General features: G+C 37.2%; 1 protein-coding gene and 1 long non-coding RNA gene across 3 annotated transcripts in view; both read right to left on the bottom strand.

The window, feature by feature from the left end:
• Pgant2 (polypeptide N-acetylgalactosaminyltransferase 2) overlaps window positions 1–20581 on the bottom strand; it is a 184081-nt gene that overhangs the window by 31527 nt on the left and 131973 nt on the right. For both annotated transcript variants that reach the window (XM_003691664.4, XM_086903445.1), the window contains exons 2-3: window positions 11224–11393; window positions 10174–10293 (exon numbers count right to left, since the gene is read on the bottom strand). In XM_003691664.4, the coding sequence (XP_003691712.1) occupies window positions 10174–10293; window positions 11224–11393 (290 nt within the window). The remainder of the gene's footprint in view (window positions 1–10173; window positions 10294–11223; window positions 11394–20581) is intronic.
• On the bottom strand, window positions 8610–10029 carry LOC147658298 (uncharacterized). Its single transcript, XR_015290763.1, has 2 exons — window positions 9527–10029; window positions 8610–8917 (listed from the first exon to the last, which is right to left on the bottom strand). It is a non-coding gene; the product is annotated as an uncharacterized LOC147658298 (long non-coding RNA).

Below are 20581 nucleotides of genomic sequence, written 5' to 3'. Positions count from 1 at the left end.
ATGATGGAACTAGCTCGCGACTAAGCGGCGGAAAGTTGAGCTCGTCTTGCTTCGTGGAGAGAGGCGACGAGGTAAACAGAAGTGCAAACAACTTAAATGGAAAGCAAACACAATTATGCTGTCGCCAGTAAGCCGGAGGATTAGTTTTCCAGGTGCAAACCACTGCATTCGACTATATATACAAGCATTTATACCCTGGTTTGAATCGACTCGCTTCAACCCAAAAAACGAGCTTCCTCGAGCCTTTTTTCCCCCTTCTTTTCTTCGTTTTTCAAGATTTTCGTTTCTCGCCACTTTCGATCAAAAGCCACGTTGAACGCGGCCAATCCTGTGAACGAAGTTGGACGAGTTTAACGGCGACGATAGGCGGCTATTTAAAATGCAAATTTTCTGTAACACGTTGGAAAATTAATCGCCTCTTACGTATGACGCGATAAATTGTCACTTGATGCACGCACGAGAGTACTGACGTTCTTGATTAATATTTTCCCTTTTTTTCATCCTAATTCAACTCCCTGTGCAAATACGATATACATTCGTGAATCGAACATCTTTGAAGAGTCGATTCTTTGAAAAAAGGAATACAAAAGTTGACCAGGAAAAATATTGGATGGAAGCTTTTCTATTAAGTTACGAACAATTTAAGTTAGACGGAGAACGAGAAAACGGAAACAAAATGATACGAAGATAAAGCCATTTCGTTCTATCTTTGCCTCGCTTTATTGCAAACTCAGGTGTACATGAAGAGTACAGGAAAATGGAAGAGTAAAAATATTAAAAAGGGAGATTCGATCAATTTTATTAACGTGAAGTTTTTGAAAAAATTTGGAAAAAGAGTTTATCTTGAAATTGATAACGTTGCATCGTGATATGAGATGATGCTGTCTCTGCTGATAAATTTTTCTAGTTTCAAAATGAATATTCGAATGATTCCATAAAATAAAAAATAAGATAAAGTGTTACGATTATAAATCTTATGTTATCGAGGAGAAGAATCATAATATTTTTCCAACTTTTCTCTTCAAAGATCTATATCAAGAATAATTAAAATCGCTCAAGACTGACGAGGAAAGAAATGCCAATCCAAGAATTTCAACGTTTCTTTTGAAAACCTTTCTTTTGAAAAGGAACAAAGTAAATTTTCGATTGTAAAATGTTCGGTAAATATTTTCAGAGGATCGGTCTCGTTACTTTTTTTTTTTTTTTGCACGTACCATATTTCGTTAACCACGTACTGTAATATCAATTCACAAAGTCCGCGTGTACGTTACCTAGAGGAAAGACTCAATTTACGATGCTCGTTCTTCCCGCTTTATCAGCGTCTCGTCGCATTATTCGCGCCCAGCTAGCGTTCTACCCGAACGGCGAATGACATTTTTCAATTTTCGCCTGTGCCGGCGAAACGCACAAAGGTGGAGAAGGGTGGAAGGGAATAAAACGCTTCTGTCGGCTTGTCTATTACGTCGGCGTAGAATAGGAACTTGCTGGTAGAAGCACATTTGCGCGGAACCTCGGTTCAAAGCTCCCTGCCAAGTGTGCTTAGACTCGTCGCTTAGACGACGACGTTCCGGCTTACGTGGAAAACTGTAAAAACGCCTTGTAGTTCTGCGTCTCTTTTGAGATGTCATCTTCCTCTCGGAGGGAACTATTTTTTTCAAGCTTGCAATTAGTCTCGAATCAACCGAGTTTCGTTCCCTTTCAGCTTCTTCTTCTTCTTCTTGCTCCATTTTGGCAGATTTTAAAGTTTGCGGAAAACGATGGATGGATCCGATTTTGAAGAAGAGATAAAGAATTGTTGAAAATAACAAGCTAGTATTGATTATAGATGTAACGTGTATTTTAAAAAAAAATATCGTGAAAGTTTAAATAAAATGGAATTATAGGAATAAATTTCTTGGCTTTTCGATTGCAACTATTGAAGAAAACGGTAAAATACGTCTAATACATTTCAAATTGAAGGATTTGTTGCAATATTTATAAAGATTGTCTATATTTTTGTTTTCTAATAAAAATATTTGGAAAATATTTAAATTCTATGAGGAACAAGGTGTGTATATGTGTATGTTTCAAAGGATCTCGTACGTCTTTTCAGTATATCTTCCGGAAGAAGAAGATTCTTTGTTATCACATTGGATGTGAATTTAATTTAAAAGAAAGAAAAATTTAAATTAATAACAAATCTGCAATCTTCTTAAGAAAATCTTATCATCTCATCATACTTGAAACATCGAGATGCTTAGCGGCGCAGAAATCCACAAAAACTCAGCCTCTCTTTCTGGAAGCGAACATGCCGCGTCTGCGAAAGTTTTATTTTCTGAAGAAAAGTCACTCGATCCAGATGAAAAAAAAAAAAAAAAAAAGAAAAAACGACGAATCAACAGATAATTAATATATTATAGTTCAGTCTTCAAAATGATCGAAAAACGAGTCTCTCTTTTTCGTAAGTCTCTCATTTTGCCCACGTTTTCTCCACAACTGTTTCCAACTCTCTAATTACCCGTAGCTTTTAACAGAGAGAGTCCATGCTCTAATAACTCTTCATGGTAGATCACCTCTTTCGGTTCGTGTCCCTTTTACGATGAATGAAACAAACCATTGTCGTTTGAAATAATCCACCACTTAAACGGTTTAATCATCAATTTGAATTAGACACGATAGGATTGCAAATGTAGGTAAACAGTGCACAATTCAATATTGCGATTCACGATGGTATTATTAATCATGAAGCAACGAGGGATCGTTAATTAAGGGATCCATTGGATTATGAACGATCATTAATAACACGTAATTGTTCTTGTTTGTTCTGGCGATGATATATATATTATTCGCATTGATAGCAATGGATCCACGATGGAAACACCTTTTGTATTCCATACACATACACGTAGAAAAAGAAAAATATGACAATCCATCGAAAAAAATTCCAAACTTTCCTTTTCAAAGAAACAAATAATCCTAGCGTGATGACTACGCCATTCGAAATACACGTTATTCGGTAAAAACGTATGTATGTATATTTGTACAACGAGAAGAAGACAAAGCTTGCCATAACGAATCTTCCCTCCCTCGGTATTCGACGATATAAAATGTCATCCATAAATTTTATTACTCACAGCTCGAAACAATGGAAACAACGAAATTAACTTTGGACTCGTTTTCGAGAAGAAAACGTCGACCAAGAAATCATCCCCATCGCGATAAAAGAAGGGCGTTTTAATTCTACGTTTTACAGATAGAAACGATAAAAAAGGAGGGCAAGAATAATATCCATCAATGGAATCGAAGTACTAACGTGATCCCCTTTCGCCTATTTTGATAAACTTTACGAACCCCTTCGTGTTACCTTCGAGATTACTATCCTTTACCCTCGTCGAACAATTTTTCCTAATCGCGCTTTTTTCTTTTTTCGGAGAAGGGGTCCTCGGAGAACCGGTTTGATCGAGAAATTCGCTCGTCTCGAGGAGGGGTTGATCAACTTTTGCCCCAGTTTACGATCAAATGACCGTGGGCGACTCGTTGCAAGAAGTTCACTCGTGCGGAAGGGAGGAGAGAAGCGACGCATAATCGGCTGTAAAAGTGTACCACGTAAAAATAACACCGGCAATTGTCTCATGCGAGGAGGAGATCGGGTAGTAGAGGAGGATAAACTTAGTTTTTTAAAAGCTACTTTTATTCGTAGCTCGAGGCCGGATAAGCGGATGCCGCGGAGAGGGAACGTGATTCGATGACCCATTTTATAGGAAACTAGGGTAAACTTTCTCTAATTTTCCCTTTGTCTAAAATTATGCAGCTTTTACACGATCAATTGGCGAAGGAAATTGGTATCTGTCGAGTCACTCGATTGCATGCTAATTTTCTTGCACAAGGCCGGGATGAAAATTCGTCGTATCCCAAAAAGGTAGATGTCTCTTCGTTCTATCCGAATAGTTCCTTTAATTATAAAAATTCGAATTAAACATCTGCTCGTTTCAAAAGCTCGATCGATATCCAATTCGAATCATCCAATCCCCAAATCCTCGGCCATTGTGCCGCCATTTATATTTCGCAATAACGGAAAAATAACGTAGTGGACGAAAAAAAGCAAAGGCAAGGGTGAATCTCGCGATTCCATAGGATCCGCTTCGGTGTATCGGCGTTCGAAGCAATTCCCCGATATCGTGGAACGACCACCAGTTTCCAGGGGACGCGTTCTCCTACCGAGAAATCGGTTTGTGGACGCGATCCCCAGGTCTTATCGAGCCTTATTCCTTCGTCCAACTAGCTATTGGACGGATCCGCATCGTGTACGTACGTGTGTCGATGGTTGGTTCCGGTTGCGAGCCGACTTTATTGCGGCCGCCATCGTGTTCCGGGCAAGATACGATCTTTTACGAGCCTCTTCTTCTTGGAGTCCATGGACTTGGCCACGTTTTGTAGGTAATTGGCGTTATGGTGAGGAGGAGGTAGGATAATAGGCGGTTTGTTAAAGGGGGTGCTCTATTCTTTTTTTTTTTTTTTTTTTTAGATATTCTTTGGCAATTTTGACGTCGAAAAGGAATTTGATCGATTTTTATCCTCATTCTCTCGAGGGAAAATAATTTGGCTCGTTAGAGGGGATGTTTTAGGTAACTTTTGAGAATTGAAAAGCGAATTCGAATATGGAAAAGGATCTTTTTTTTCTTTTTTTTTTTTTGATGAAGAATATATGGTTCGATGTTTTTTAATCAAGAACCGAATTATGATGGATATTGTGATTGAAATTGAACGTGGATTGGTTTTATTGCGAATTGAATAAATACTCTTTCGTGAATGATGCACGATATTCGTATAGTCGTTGAATATGATATTTTTGTGTAACGTGTAAAATCAATCATATCGACAGATTTTTTGATTTGTATTCGGCCAAAAAATACCCAAAATATCTTTACTATTGAATATAAAAATTTAAGTTCATTGTGTTTCTCTATGTGTTGAAACGATTTCAAGAAAAACAGAAGAAAAAAAAATCGTTGTAAATATAGTAAATAATTTCTCGTTTTTCGAATTCAAGTTTTTCAAGTTTATCATTAAAAGTTTGTTCCCTTTCAAAGTGAGGACAAACTTGGGATAATATAAAAATTTGATAGTTGCGGCACAGCGAAATTATTACTTTGACTTTTATTATGCAAAGTCACGTAAAATGGAAGCTATCCTCTTTTCTTCATCTTAACTACCTCATACCATCTTGCTCGTCGTCTGTATCGATTACACGGCACTTAAAGGGTTAATGGAGACGATGAAATTCAATTTACCTTGTTTCGTATACTCTGGAAATCGTCAGCTTTTATCGTAAATGGTAACTGGAGAGTTTGAACGGATCACGAGCAGATTCTATCGGTCGAGTACGGTGGACAAGATGTCCTCCTTGATCACGTCTTCGAAAGCTATCCACTCCTCGATTCTCGATGAGAGAATCCGCCCCTCCGCTAGAATATTTTATCCGCTTTCCAGCGCAAGAGATTTATCGTTTTTCCTCGGGAGAATTTTCCTTTAAAATTGAAATATATGCATTTCTAAACGTAACTGGTGTAAGTGGAACGAGTAAATTGTCGCGTCGTATAGTAGTATAAATCGAGTTTGGGCGAACAACGCTAATCATTGATCGAGGATTATGTTTGTGAAAGAGCGGACAATTCTTGAGGGGTGGAAACGAAACAAGAAAAATCGAAATGCGGAAATTGTGGCCCTTTATGCGAAAACTTGTTGGCACGAGTAATAATCGATTTATAATTTCTTGCCCTTTCTCGAAAAAAATATTTCGATATTCTATCTTTTTTCTTTTACTTAAAATTATTATTCTGGATTATTGTCGAGGGATTAAGTTTCCATCGACACTTGAATATTTCATCGAGTTACATCGGATTATCGTGGCTCGATAAGACAAAGGAGAATAAAGCAGCGGAAACATTAGCTCCCATGATATTATAACGAGGTTATAAATTAAAGGATTGAATAATGAAGGCGATTAAAGCAATAATGCCTTACCAGTCCAGCGTTCTACGATTTTCAATAGAGATTGGGAGAGGATAAAATATATATACATTTCACTTGGAGATATTTCTTAAATTCGTTATTCGAGTTTACTTATCAATTGAATTTCCTTTTTAAATTAATCGAGTTTACGCGATACGGAAAAATTGACAAAGTTAACGAAATAAACTCTTTGAAAGGTTTAAAAAAAAAGAAGATACAATTATTCGTTATTATCAGTGCTGCTCGAATATTACAATCTCGAGCTCGAAATAGCGCGAATCTTGGAACGGTGTCGTTAAGAACCGAAACTCGGAAGTCGTGAACGTGGTGAAACGACCGTGTTCCTCCCGCGACTTCCGGCCCACGAATACCTCCGGCTCGCTTTGACATGTTTAATGCAACGGATGGTGTGCATTCGGGCTCGATGCAACCGTGGTTGCATCGCATAAATATTTAAGTTGGCGACGTTGCGTATAAATGATACAACTATTCCATTATCGGAAACAGGCGGTCGTGGCCCAAGGAACATCGGGGGACGTGGATCACAAGATGAGACGACACGCGTGAATAATTCATGAATAAGAGTCTGGAGCCTGCTTTTTGAACTTGCCACGACTCTTGCTACTTATAACGGTTGCTCCCCCTTTAATTACAATTTCGCCATGGAAACTGGGCAAATCACGTGGCGAAGCAAACCCCGGACAGGATGGTGGAAACTGGAAGGGGAGAAGGATATTAAGAGGGACATTATCTCGATGGAACGTAAGATCAATAGGGATTCGATTAACTCGTGGCAAGAGGGTGGCAAGAAGGGCTTAATGTGCCATCCAAAATTTGTATCGATAATATTCCATTTTTGTTCGCTATCATTCTTTCGATTATGATATATTTTCAATATAATTTTACCACGATACTTTTCGTACACAATCGCAATAATATTACAAATATTTATCAATATCGATAATATTATTAAATCTTTATATAGATTTTTTAAAAAGGAAACTACTCGTGCATTTGTAAAAAAAAAAAAAAAAAAATCTTCACGAACTCCTTTTAAGGGAGATTCGCCGTAAAAGCAATACCTTTCGAATCCTTCAATCGAGAAAGTTCCCGAGCACTAAAAAATACTCGACGAATTTGTCGAAATCTTCTCGTCCCCTCGATTGCTTCGTCTCGATACTTGTTGAACGTGTCTGTCGCGTGAAACAGGATACGGTGGAGCGTAGGTGGAGCCTCGAAGGAAATTAGATCAGCGTGGAGGATTGAAGGATCCTCTTGCTCCGCCGGAGACAGTCGGAAAGGCGTGCGTCTCCGGAAAATGCATTTCGAACAGAAGGGGAGAGCCCATTCGATTTCAAAGCGGTATCGATCGCGACTACCAGAACAGAGCTCCTCTCTCTCTCTCTCTCTCTCTCTTTTCCTCTTTCTTTCGGTTACTGTCGTCGTTTCGAACATGTTTCAATTAATAAAATACGCTCTATAAATCGAGCATCCACGCGAGATGGAGAGAAGCTTTATTCGACGCGCAAACAGCGAATAAATTACGAGTCCATAAAAGTAACGGACACCACTACCGAAATTAGATTGCTTCCATTAACCATTGATTACCGGCTGGTTGAATGGACACAGAATTTATTTCCAACCTCGTTCGATAATTAATTCGTCCTGTTCCGCGTGAAATTTCGCGAAATAAAACGAAAATATGCTGCTCCGCGTTACTCGTTCTCGCTTGTTGTTGAGATCGAACTGATGATTCGAGATTGAAAAATCGAAAAAACGAGAGAGAATACCGGATTTTCGTGTTCAAATTTGTAAATGTAAATGAGCTTGATCTTATCTCATAATAAGTTAAATTCTTGAGAATATGTATCGTTAGAATGGATAGAAATTCGAAGCGTGATTTATTTTTTTACGCGTAAAAACGTGAGATAAAAGGGAAATTTCGAGGTGGATTTGCCATGGAAACCAAGTAATATCATTAACCGTCGGATTTCTAAACTTTGTGAACTCAATTCTCTCGATGGCCTTCTGGAATCGTGATTTCCAAGCCAGTTTGCGAGGTCTCATCGAATCTGTAATTCGACCAGAAGAAAGAACAGCAAAGGGATTTCTCAATCTTCTCTTGTTTAAAGAGATTTCTCTAATTTGTTGGAGAGAAATTACCATCTTTTCGATTTGTCACCTATTATACCACAGAATTATGTATATGTTCAAGCATATGTGATTATTAAGACAAAAAGTAAATTGTTCGTAGATTGACATTGATTGGACATGTTTCGTTCTTCTTCGAGTACTACGATTCCTAAGGTCTTTAATTGTATGTGTAAGAAAAAGAAATGAAATCGAAGGATTTTCCGCAACTTCATCCAGAATCGAGAAGAGGAAAGAGAAAGGATACGAATTTTAAATATAGAAAATTTGAATGTTTTTCGATTAAGACGAGAGACATCTCTCATTTCCTTTTGACGATTATCTCGTCTTTAATTCATGCACTTTTGTGGAAAGATGAAAAATGGTCGTATTTGATCAAGAGTCGTCGATCGTTTCGATGAAACTCAGGATCATAATCAAGATCTGCTTTTCTACGAGACTGAAAACGAAACGAATGATAACGCAGGTTATATGAAGATTTGTTTGTATATATACGATACATAATTCACAACACATGACTCGGGAGATACGACGAAACGTCAAGAGAGATATAAAATATTGGACGATACAATCGAAAGATTAAATATATTGGGGAAATATTCGTCCTCCAACCGATGATTCTTCTGTACCTCGTTGCAATTTTCTTCTTCCAACAAACGAATATTCTTTCAAACGTGGACATTACGACGATCAAATAAATTTTTCACGTGAACCAATTGTCAGTACTTCATACAGACACGAATTTCTATTTTGATATATCGATAGTGTTCAGAACCTGCGTGAAAGAGGAAACAAATGTGTCGAATTATTCGAAACGAGATTGTTGGATATACAAAGGGTGAGTTAACAATTATTCGCAATTATTTATGAAATTAAATATTTGGAAAATGATCATTAAAATAATATTTGGCTAGATATTTGAAATGTTTCAGATTATTCGAAGCAAGTGATTTTTTTTCTGGATTATTTCGTTGCTCGAATGAAACATTTTACTTTAATAATTTACTTTAATAATCTTATTACATTTTATTATTTTCCCGTTGTTTGTTACAATGGTAGATTTACCATTACGCAATACGGATATTTTTCTCAAATGTGTTTGAATCGAAAGCAATTTAAAAATGATTCAAAATATAATAATTTAATGTAGTCAACGTGAAAGTTAATTTAATCAAACGAGCACTAAATGTATAATAATTTCACCACAAGCTTTTTTCATATCGAATTATTTTTCCATTTATTTGGATAAATTAATTGAAACAAAAATAATTATCACCATTATCATCCTTCGTCTATTTTTTGATTGTGCTTTCACAAATAAATTGCGAATAATTATCAATTCGTCTTCGTATATCATAGAATGTAAAAAAATTCACAGGCAAACCTGTTATTTCCTCCTAGACACTGTTCTCGAATGACGTTTTCGTTGACTGTTCGCCTCTCGAATATAAAATTGCTTCATCGACATGTCCATATGCTCCCAATGATGAGCCGCAATTTTCGCAATCACCTGGGACGGATACCTCTTGTTTAATTGCTCGAGAAGGGTACGATAATAGTGTATGAAAGGGTTGATCGATCGGCAGAACAAATGTTGCCTTCTCTTAATTGTTCTCATTGGGCCTTTTGCTATTTCTCTCATCATTCGCCTCGAATCCATCAATTGCATCTCTCCGATTTGCGATCCACTCACTCGTGGATATTCACCGTAAAATTTTCTCGAGTTTGCTTTCTCGAACATTGACGTGTCTCCCCGTGTCTATCACTCGATCGACTTGAAGATCGTCGTAATATCGAGACGAATATGGACTTGTTCGTATTTCATTTTAAACGAACTTCTCTTTTAAGAATTTTTTTTTTTTTTTTTTTTTTTGGGACAAATACGAGCTGTCGAATATTTCGATTATTGTTCGATTCGCATTGAATGTAGCAGTTTTCAAAAGCCAAAGGATATTTTTTTTTTTAGCGATATATGAAGGATTAATTCATAGAATTAAAAATATTAATATTACAAAAGAATAATTTACTCACATCGCACTGCGGGTATCAGGAATATCGCGATTGCTGGGAAGCCCGTCGGAAGCTTCCTGGTTAAATTTGTTCCTAGCATATGGATCCTCTCCTGCTCGTAATCCTCCTCTCGAAACATATCTGAAAATACGTATTTGTAATTTTTATTGTATATTGACGAATATACAAATCTTGTTCATCAACAGTGGAAAGAAACGTTGTTTGCAAATATGATCCGACAAGCGAATGAAACGATTAATATGCACAGAAGGGATATCAAATTCTGCATTTCCCCTAGCGGTTATATTTAATAATAAATCTCGCGATGGTTTTTCGGACGTTTAACAATGCATACGGCCGTCACGAGTCGGTATTCAATTCTTGGGGCTTGCATCGAGATTACACTCCAATCACTTTCCAAATACTTTCTATGGCATCGCATCATGAATTAGAATCAATGAGATCTATTTATCCGATGGTGAAATTGAATACATTTTGCATTACACATGGTATATAAATATTCATTTAAATTTAAATTAAAATTACAATCAACCCGCCTCGAATGCTTTCGAATGTGATCGATGATAAAATATTTGTAAATCCTCTCGATATTTGTTGAAAAGAATTGATACAATTTTTCTGCCAGAGATGTATCGTTCGTTCTAAAATGATCTTGATTTGTGATGATGATTGTTTGAATTGGTTCGAACGTTGAGAACGAATGTTAGTTCGTTTTTTTTCACCGACAATTTATATTGGAAGAAGAATATATATATATATATTATTGTGAAACTGGATTTTTATTATGAAACGTGATAGATGGAAGGAAAAAAAAAATAAATAAATAAATTTGTAGTGCAGGCAATAGTCATAAATTTTCAATTCATCTGTCTAAGAATAAAATGATGCTCATCCATTGATTTATGAATTTACCAAAACCACGTGTTTTGAGACTGGTATTAAGGAGTAGGAGAAAGAAACAAATAGCAGATAAGTGAAAGTTTTGAAGATTTTCGATAGGGAAGGAAAAAATATGGAATAATGGTCAGAATGATGATGATTTGATTTTACCCTTGCTCGTCGAAGTAGTTCCACGTCACCCTTGGATCCGGGGTGGGTGCAGGTAGCAGCTCGGATGACATCACAATGGCGGTGCCATCTGGGTCCACGTAGTTGCCGGAATTTCCGGCGGAGAGAGCCAACGATGCAGGCTCCTTCAGTCGCAGGGCTCTGTTTTCGTTCTGTAAGCAAACAAAAATCTTGTTGAAGACGTTCTATCAAGTTTACCAAGTCGAAATCTGTTTGTCTCGTATAAATATTTTACGCTGCGAGCAAACATCGTGTCGATAAAGAATCGAGTTCTGATAGAAATCACAAGATTGATAAAAGAAAATATCTAAAAAGAAGAATTCCCGTTTATAACAATCAAGAATAATTTCGCGAGTGATAACTTTTATCAATATTCCAAAAATTTTGTCAGAATGTGGATATCATCTGTCTTGCCGATATTCTGAATGCATACTTGTCTACAACATTGTCTACACCATTGAAGTCGATGAAAAGTATTACCAAGAGTTCATACCAAGTACTCCAACAAATCGCTACATCTAAATTATTACACGGTGATAATCTATATCTCTGTTGATCGTCATACTCAAACATTCAACAATTTCATTTCCTTTTCAATTCTCCTTTTAATTGTAAACACAAATAATTTCTTGCAGCCAATTAAAACCATTGAAACCGACTATCTCGCAAATTAATCAACGATCTGTCTAAAATACCGCTAAAATATAATCCAAGAATCCAAGGCATGTATCCGAAGCTTGAACAACGTCGAGAGAGCTTCCCGAAGTATCTATCGGTCGACACTTGCGAGATATTCGATTCGCAGACTAGCCAGTCGCAGCTGGGCCATCCTCGGACGGCCCACAGTTTTCAAAGGCATGGAATCGATGCGAGAATCGGTCGGTCTTCGCGGCGTTTAGTTGGCTTCGATACAAGAAGCAATTGTAAGGATGGCCAGGGGAGGGGGATGGCTTCGGGTTCCTTTGTGTTGACACATCATCGAGATACGCCGTATTGATTTTGAATCGATATGGAGAGTCGCGAGGCACTTGGGTATCTCCCCGTATGCCCTTTGTGCCCGGAGGACGCATTGTGCATCTGGTATATAGGTCATCGAATTTTGCTCATCGGCTTCCATCCCGGATCTCGACCTGTCTGTTTGCCCAGTATGGATGGCAGCTTGACTCGCGGTGTGCAGGTGTGCCGATCGACCATTGATACACACGTCGACTTTGAACGATGCAACGATGTGCCGTGATCGTTGATTCCGCCAGACAACGACGGAGAGAATTAACCCTTTCGAGATTAATAGGGCGGTTTTAACATTGTTAAATGTGATGTCACTCGGGGAGGATCGTTGTCCAACAACTTTTTCATACCATTCCTTCTCTCCTGTGTACAGACAGTATATAATCTTGCTGCAAGTGGGATATCGTATAGTCTTGAAAATTTTATTCGTTTTATTTATTTTTTTTTTTATTACCAACGAAGATACGAAGATTGAAAGTATAATTTTCTTTGTACATTTGATATAGCAACAATAAAAAAACAGAGAAAGAGAATCGAAATTTAAATTTATATAATATAATAATTTTAATGGAACTCGCATCAAGGAAATTATAAGTAAAATTGTGAAGAGTTCGTGGAATATGGTAATGCTATGCCATGATATACGTTATCGAAGTGACGAAATTATTGATCGAATAAAAGGGCACAAAAAGGTGAACTGTAAATAACGATATTCCCTACGTAGGTGGCGTAAATGGCGTGGCTTGGATTCACGGTCAAAGATGCGGAGGAAAGTAAATGACTCGGACGAGAACAAAAGGGGCGAGCCGAGCAGTCGATGGAAAACGAACCGTGAAAGCTGAACGTGAGAAAGAGAGAGAGAGAGAGAGAGAGGGAGAGAAAGAGTGAATAGGAAGAGAGAGAGAGAGAGAGAAATGCGACAAAATGTAACCACGATGAAATATTAATTTACGGGTCAGAGGAATGCATTAAACCGGAAGTACAGTCGGCTAGCCACAGCGCGGCAAGCTGTTGCATCCGGTCCTCTCGTTCGTCGAAATGAAACTTGATGAACTCTCGAGTTTCATCGTAAATCTGTTATAACATTTAGCAATAGTAAAAAAATCGGTATACGATGCTACTCTTGATCGTCAAATACATATATAATTGGAGACGCGTGAATCTTGGAAGTGAATTCATTTCATGAATTCTTTTGGTTTTTACAAGTATTGTTTACAAGTAATATAGAATCGATTTAAGATAATTCTTAACATTGAAATAACTGTAAAATAACTGATAATTGATAATGAATAATTCTCCGTCCAGCAACATCTGTCTCTTCAAACGAACGATAAAAAATTTTTTTCCACGAAATGGTAATGAATATTCAGGAAATTCGAGATTCTCCTTTTCTCTTGGTTGTCCATAAAATTTCCATAAAAATATATTTCCGCGCATCGATCGGCCGTTTGGCGACGTTACATCGAGTATTTCGCAACACGATCGTGGTCTCGTCGCATTATCTCTTTTCGGTTGACAAATTCGCCACACGTATCCGTCATAAAATTCATTGCGCGTGCAACGATTACGCGAACCTCCCGGAAATGCAGCGGCGCGGGCTTATCGCGATAAACTTGAACAATGACCGTGGTGGCTCTAGCCGGAAGATTGTGTGCGCGAAAACGGAAACGTGAAAAAAAGAAGCGACGCCAACATTACAGGAACCACGTACAAAACGGTCCAAATAGCTGATATTTCTTTGTCCTCTCTCGCAAATCATTTTGGCGAATCGCGTGACAGAATGAAAGCTATCATATTTTACACATCCTGTTGAAATTGATCGTGTTTTCCAATCCAAAGTTAATATTATTCATTTATTAACTATTCTGATAATCACTAAGTTAAAAAAGGAAAAAGGACATTTCGTATTCCTAGTCGATCTTTTGTTATAAAATAAAATATAAAATTAAATAAATTTAAGTCTTCATTTATGTGGTGATAACAAATCAGATACGAATTTCATTAAAAAAAAAAACGCGACAAAGAATTATTAATTTTGTCATCAAGACCCATTTAGAAGATAAAGGAAACCACGTTATTGAAGTTGGTTTTTGATTCATCGCGATATCTCGATCCGTTGCCGAGATATAAACGTTCAAAGTTTATAGTGATTAAGACAGCGCAAAAATTATGAATGGGCTCGCGATCTACATTCTTGGAAATGCGTATTACTTCCAGGAATTACGTCTGCAAGTTGTCTGGAGTTTGAGACAGGTCAGTGAGACGAGGTGCGAATGAGAGGTCAGAATAAACGACAAAGACGGGGATAATAAAGGATCAAAAATTATCCTTTTCTTTACACGATGATATCTCGGGAACCGGAAGTCGTATCGGGATAAATGAAAAAGGGCAAGATTTCACGCTTCTAATAATCTTTCACTCGTTGATAAGAAATCATTATCGTGGAAGTTATAGCGATTTAAATTTTTCCTAATTTTAATAGGACTTAATCGAGTTTAAAGATTAAATTATGCCATGGATACGTTTATTTCTGATAAAATCGATTGTTTATAAGGGTTTTATTAATGGTATGTTGAAGGGTTTAAGCCGATTTAAAACTTTTCCTCGAAGTAAATTGGATCTTTATTCAATCGATTTCGTTCCAGTTTAATTATATTGATTAATCAAAGAGGATTTTATAGATTCTTCCTTTTGTATTTTAGCCCCTTTTCAATCGAGTAATGTATTGCTGCGACATTTTATTTTATCGTCAACAATAAGTGAGATATTTAATCAAGTTAAATAGGGCACTTTGAATAATAACAAAATCGATTTTCTGTTAATAAATTATTAGAGCACTGCAATACTATTACTACTGTACATTGGGATATGATACAGATTCTAACAATCGGAGAATGCATCATAACGCACAAAAATTTCATGAATTAATTTAATCATATATCACTCCATTAAATTAATCTCTGAAGTGACGAGTGACAAAGTGACACGAAAATATTTTAAATATTCTAACCGTAAATTATCAACAATTTCGCATTGTTGTTTTCTCTCTCGGATTAAATTATTATTATTTACCTCGAAGATAAATCAATTTGATGTTGTTCTGTTTTCTTCTTTCGTGGATTAATGACGTTCAACAAAGTGACAACTCTCTCATTGCGATAATTGCGAATCAACGTCGCGTAGAATTCATCGAACCTTTACCAATCATCTATTATTTAACATAATAACATAATAATTTCGCGATTTCAATTTTCTGTCAAATTAATTTATTAAACTTTTCTTGAGCATTGAGCACGTAAAAAAAGAAAACGAATAAAAAAAAGAAAGTAATATAAAAAAAAAAGTTATTTTCTCATATCGCAATAAATCAAACTGACTTAAATTACTAAGTTTCGTCGTTACATTTTTACGGCAGATTTGACTCAAGATCAAGACATCTGGTGTCCAATTAAAAAAAAAACATTAAACGTACCTTAGCCAAAATAATAATAAAAAAACACGTCTTACTTCAACAACAACGGAGCAGATTCCACAATACGACACTGAAGATATACGACAGATATTCGAAGATGCACGCAAGATTGATATTGAAACAAAATATTCAAAGGAGCATCACTGTTGAAAATTGAACGAAATATTCAATCATAATTTCAATCACACCGATCAATCATTTCATTTTCACGCACATCCGAGGAGTTGTAACTTCTCTTTTCGTAACTTTGTTTCGCGACAAGAAAGATGTGTCAAAAAAAAAAAAAAAAAACAAAGAAAAAAAAGCGAGGATCAAGATTAATGGAAGTATTCTCAGGAGAACGAATCGGTCTTGAACGAATAGTTAATTCCTTGATTCCACGGTGGCGAGCCAAAATCGAGCGAGCCAATATTGGCGTGGCACGTGATTATAATCGACGAGGGTTGCATTATTAATCTCGTTGTTGCCGCTTGACAATGCACGCGCAAACGTAAGCGAATTAGAGTTAACGATATTGGCCTGTTTCGATATTGCAGCCCGAGAATACATTTCTCCCTCCCCCTCCAGTAAATTATGATGACGCTGTCATTCGTCAACTAGAAGCGCTACGTCACCGAGACGAATCGTAATCGTCACGTACATTGTGTCCTCGCTAATACGATCCCTGATTGTCTGCCTATCCAAACGCGACGTTCTGAATTTCAGTTCTCGTTCGAGATGACGTTCGAGGGCTGTGGAACACCAATGATACCACTTCTTTTCTTTGACAATTAAAGTGGAGTAAAGAAAACGAGATTTGTACGTGTGGAATTAAAATAATAGCGTTTTTCTTTTTTAAATTTCGTCTTGAACTAATACAAATTCGTCTTTTAAAAGATGAATCGTAATTTGTTTCTTGCCTTTTCTTTATAATAGATCATTAATAAAGAATTTTGGATCGAAATCGATTCGGTTAGAAGAAGTTATTTCAAAAATTTAATCACAGTACTGTATTTCTTCTCTCTGATTTTTCAAAATCATATCTCGTTTCAAATAAATTAATAATAATTATCAATCTAATTTGTAGAACGAAGCGATCAGAGGGTTAAAATGAATGATTAATCGTAATTATTGGATCATCGAACGCGTGGTATTACCGAAACTGTCAAGATTGTCAAGCTTATTAAACTTGAAATTAGCCAGACTATCGGGTTGAACCGTAGTTATCAGCCGATCGAGGTCACGAGACAATTGGGATTATCGGTGCATCAAGTCAATCAACAGACTATTACAACTATCGGGTCGTTAGGACGGTCGCATTATCGAAACTATCGGGACAATTTAACCCCCGGGGTTGCACGGTTATCCAAATGACGCGTGCAAACTTAATATCGAATTACAGATGCTGGACGCCGTTGATACTTACGAAACATGATTAAACAAACTTTAACAAACAAGAGGAACAACCTTTAAAACATAATTTCATTCCGGGCAAACAAGTTAACGAGGAGAAATCATAGTTTCAAAAGACAGTGTGTAAATGTAGAATGAAAATGAAGGAAGAAAGTCGTGGAAGGTATTTTTGTTCGCCAAGTTGGCGATACATTCTCCGGGCAAAGTTAACAAGTCGGCGTGTTTTACAGCCGAGTTTGTCGAAATTTAGCAGTGCGATATGAATTTAAAGGATGATACGCGGTGTGCATTCTAGATGAGATGCGGACTAAAATTAAAAGAAGAAGGAAGAGACGTAGGTACAACATAATACTTATTTCTCTCTCTCTTTCTTTCTTCTTCTTGAAATCGAAGAAGTAAGAAACTAGACACCATTCTTTGGATCCATGAAAAAAAAAAAAAAAGGAAATAAAGTCTACGAGAGAATTCCAGGATGCTTGTCCGAATCTTAACGATAGCCGTTCCGAAGAGGCACATTCCGATCCGTGTGTTTTTCCAACCCGTGCCGGTTCTTCGACGATTTACATTTCGAGAAGAGACAAGGATCGAGGCGGAAGACACGAAGAGAAAAGGGCAAGAGGGTTGCCACGCTACGTCCGATACGTTCCTGGTGAGTTATGAGTAGATTTGCATATAGAAACTACACGCCGCAGATTTGGCCGGATATAGCCTCTGGACAAAGTAGACAGCTGACACTTGGACGCTTAAATTCGTCCCTCGTGGATTAAATCTGCCCGCGGAAGGATTGCGCCTGTGGAAAATGGTCCGAAACCAATCTACTGGTACGCGAGGATTTAACTTGTATGTAAAATTGTTTTCATTGCTCGTCTATTTGCATTGGTTAATCCGTGATGAAACTGTATGCGTCTCGTGATTAATTTTAAACCGATGATCTATCAGAGCCGAACAAAATTTGCTCGTACGTGATATAATACTACGTTCGACACGATATATTCTTTCTTGTCATTATACAAATAATACGCGAATACATATTTCGTTTGAAAAAAAAAAGAAAAAAAAAAACAATTTTTTTCATCGATCGAAAATGGAACGTGTATCAAATAAAATTTGCATATTTGTATACCCATTTCGTGTACCCGAAGGATTTAATTTTCTCGTTTTGTTGCAAATATTCACACGGGGACTGCTCATATTCCTGACGGTATAAACCGTTTGTTTATTTGCCTTCTACGTTTGTTTATTTACCTAAATAGTTGTTCGTTTATGTTTCCTGATCGATTCTTCGCCATGTGACGCTTGTCCCACGGCACACGTGTTAAACAGAATTCACTGGGTTTAGATTTAGAAATGAATGAATTCCGCGAGAAGTAAACTGTTTCGTTCGGAATGATTTAAATTCTTATTGGTCTAATATTTCGAAGGGAAAGAAGATCGAAAAGTAGACGAATATTCTTGGTCTATAAGCGCCACGTATAACGGAAGCAAAGAGTAAAAGAGTTTTTAGAGACGAGGTAAAAGCTTATCCCGAAAAATCGGCGCGACGTTTGGCGAAGGGCGCAAGGAGAATCAGGAATTTCGACGAAAGCGTCTTATACCTCGAATAAATCTCTCTCGATTTATCCGTGGAAATAATTTTTTCCATGATAAATCGACCGTTTCGATCCTTTTGAAGAACATCGTTCTATATTCTCGAATGATTTCAAGTCGAGAAATAATTCGATCTGGGGAGGAAAAACGAGGAAGAAGAAAAATTGCTGTATAAATATGGACTTTTGTTTCGCATATATCGCAATATACATCGATACCGGTCCAAATATTTCTTCGTACGGTTCTTGATCGAGAGTTATTTTCAATTTCGTTGTATCGAAATAGCAGGGTTGGATAGCAGGGTTGGAAAAATGGATTTTTGAAATAGATAAATAGAAGTGAATATTTTTCATTTCTTCGAGCCAAGATACACAAGTTTTCACGAAATAACAAATTTTTCTTCGAAATATTATTTGAATAATATTTCAATTAAATATATTTTAATACCGATTCGTGCAAATACATTTCGAAACGAGTATTTCATTGAAATGCAAGAAAATAATATCTCGTCTTAAAAAAAAAATCTATTTAATCTAATCCAATCTTGATCTCAGACTTATTACACTGCATTACACGTACAAACAATTTCTTTTCCTTTCAATCAAATCAGAGTACAACGAGTCACTTCATGTGCCGTCCGCACAAATCAGTGATAGTATCCACCACACCCGAAAACGTATCGTCCTGATTTCCAGCTCGCGAAGTAGCGCGAGCAATCAACGTCCATAGCTCCAATTAACCATGAAATTACACACGGTGGAATAACCGAGGGCGAAGCGAAAACGTTTATTACATTCTGCAGGCGTAATTAACGCGTCCTCTCTCTCTCTCTCTCTCTCTCTCTATCTATATATATATATATATATATATACGAATTACGAAACGAGACGAAAATTAATGGTACAGTTTCGTGATCCTTGCGATTACTAACTCTGAAACAATCCGTGCGGATGTAAAATCCGGAAACGAATGAAATTACAACATTGTAATGCCGGAGAACAGTCTGGCTCGTCGGTTAATTAAACAGAGCGACCATCGACGCCCGTCGTCGTTTCAAGAAGGATTAATCGCGTGGGTAATTCCGGTTGATCCGAGGCACCAAACCGGACATATCCTTTTCTTCCGTGTGTACGCAAGATTGTAATGGGTGGACGATTGCGGTTTTGGACGATCTCGTGCCTCGGACCGGAATCGCCTCTCTTGGATAATTTAATACCTCCACCGGCAATCCACTTAGGACGTAGAAATGCATCCTTGGCGAGGTTGATTCGTCTACTCGTCCGTTTATGACCAAGGTAACGTTAAGCAGTTGGGGTTGTTGCAATGAAATCGGCGGGTCGCGTTTCATCATTCGTGATCAAATCGATCGAGTTTGGAAAAATTTGTGTATTTCTACGAAGGATTGCGTGAAAATCATCTTGAGCGAAGAGTTTTAAAACGTTCTCTGTTTCCACAGACAATCTTGCAGAGTTAGAACTTATCCATCACCCTATTTATAAACTGTTGAAAGGCACATCTTGAATTACAGAATAGGACAGAGATTTGGTATAGAAGACGAACGAAGAGAACTTTAATCTTACTCGAATATTAGAAACTGGTATCTGGCTTCACGATCATCTTATTCTTTTTTTTTTTGTTAGGTTTAACTTCTAAGTCAACTTAGAAACGTGTGCTGGTAATTTTTGGTACCAGAATAAATGGACAATCGAAAAGATTGCCGGTGAAAAGATTCGGTTCGTTTAATTTCAATTATAAACCGAGTCTCCAAGTTTCTCGTAAACTCGAACGTATACGTCGAACGCGAGCCAGCTCCTTCGTTAGGTGGATAACAGAGCTCGAGGTCTGAAAGATCGATACTTACGTAACGGGTTGAAAGTCACG

This window comes from Apis florea, unplaced genomic scaffold (assembly GCF_048593485.1).
Source record: "Apis florea isolate Af1SG1 unplaced genomic scaffold, ASM4859348v1 contig_2291_pilon, whole genome shotgun sequence".
NCBI lineage: Eukaryota > Metazoa > Arthropoda > Insecta > Hymenoptera > Apidae > Apis > Apis florea.
This window is presented reverse-complemented; position numbering and strand designations above follow the sequence as displayed.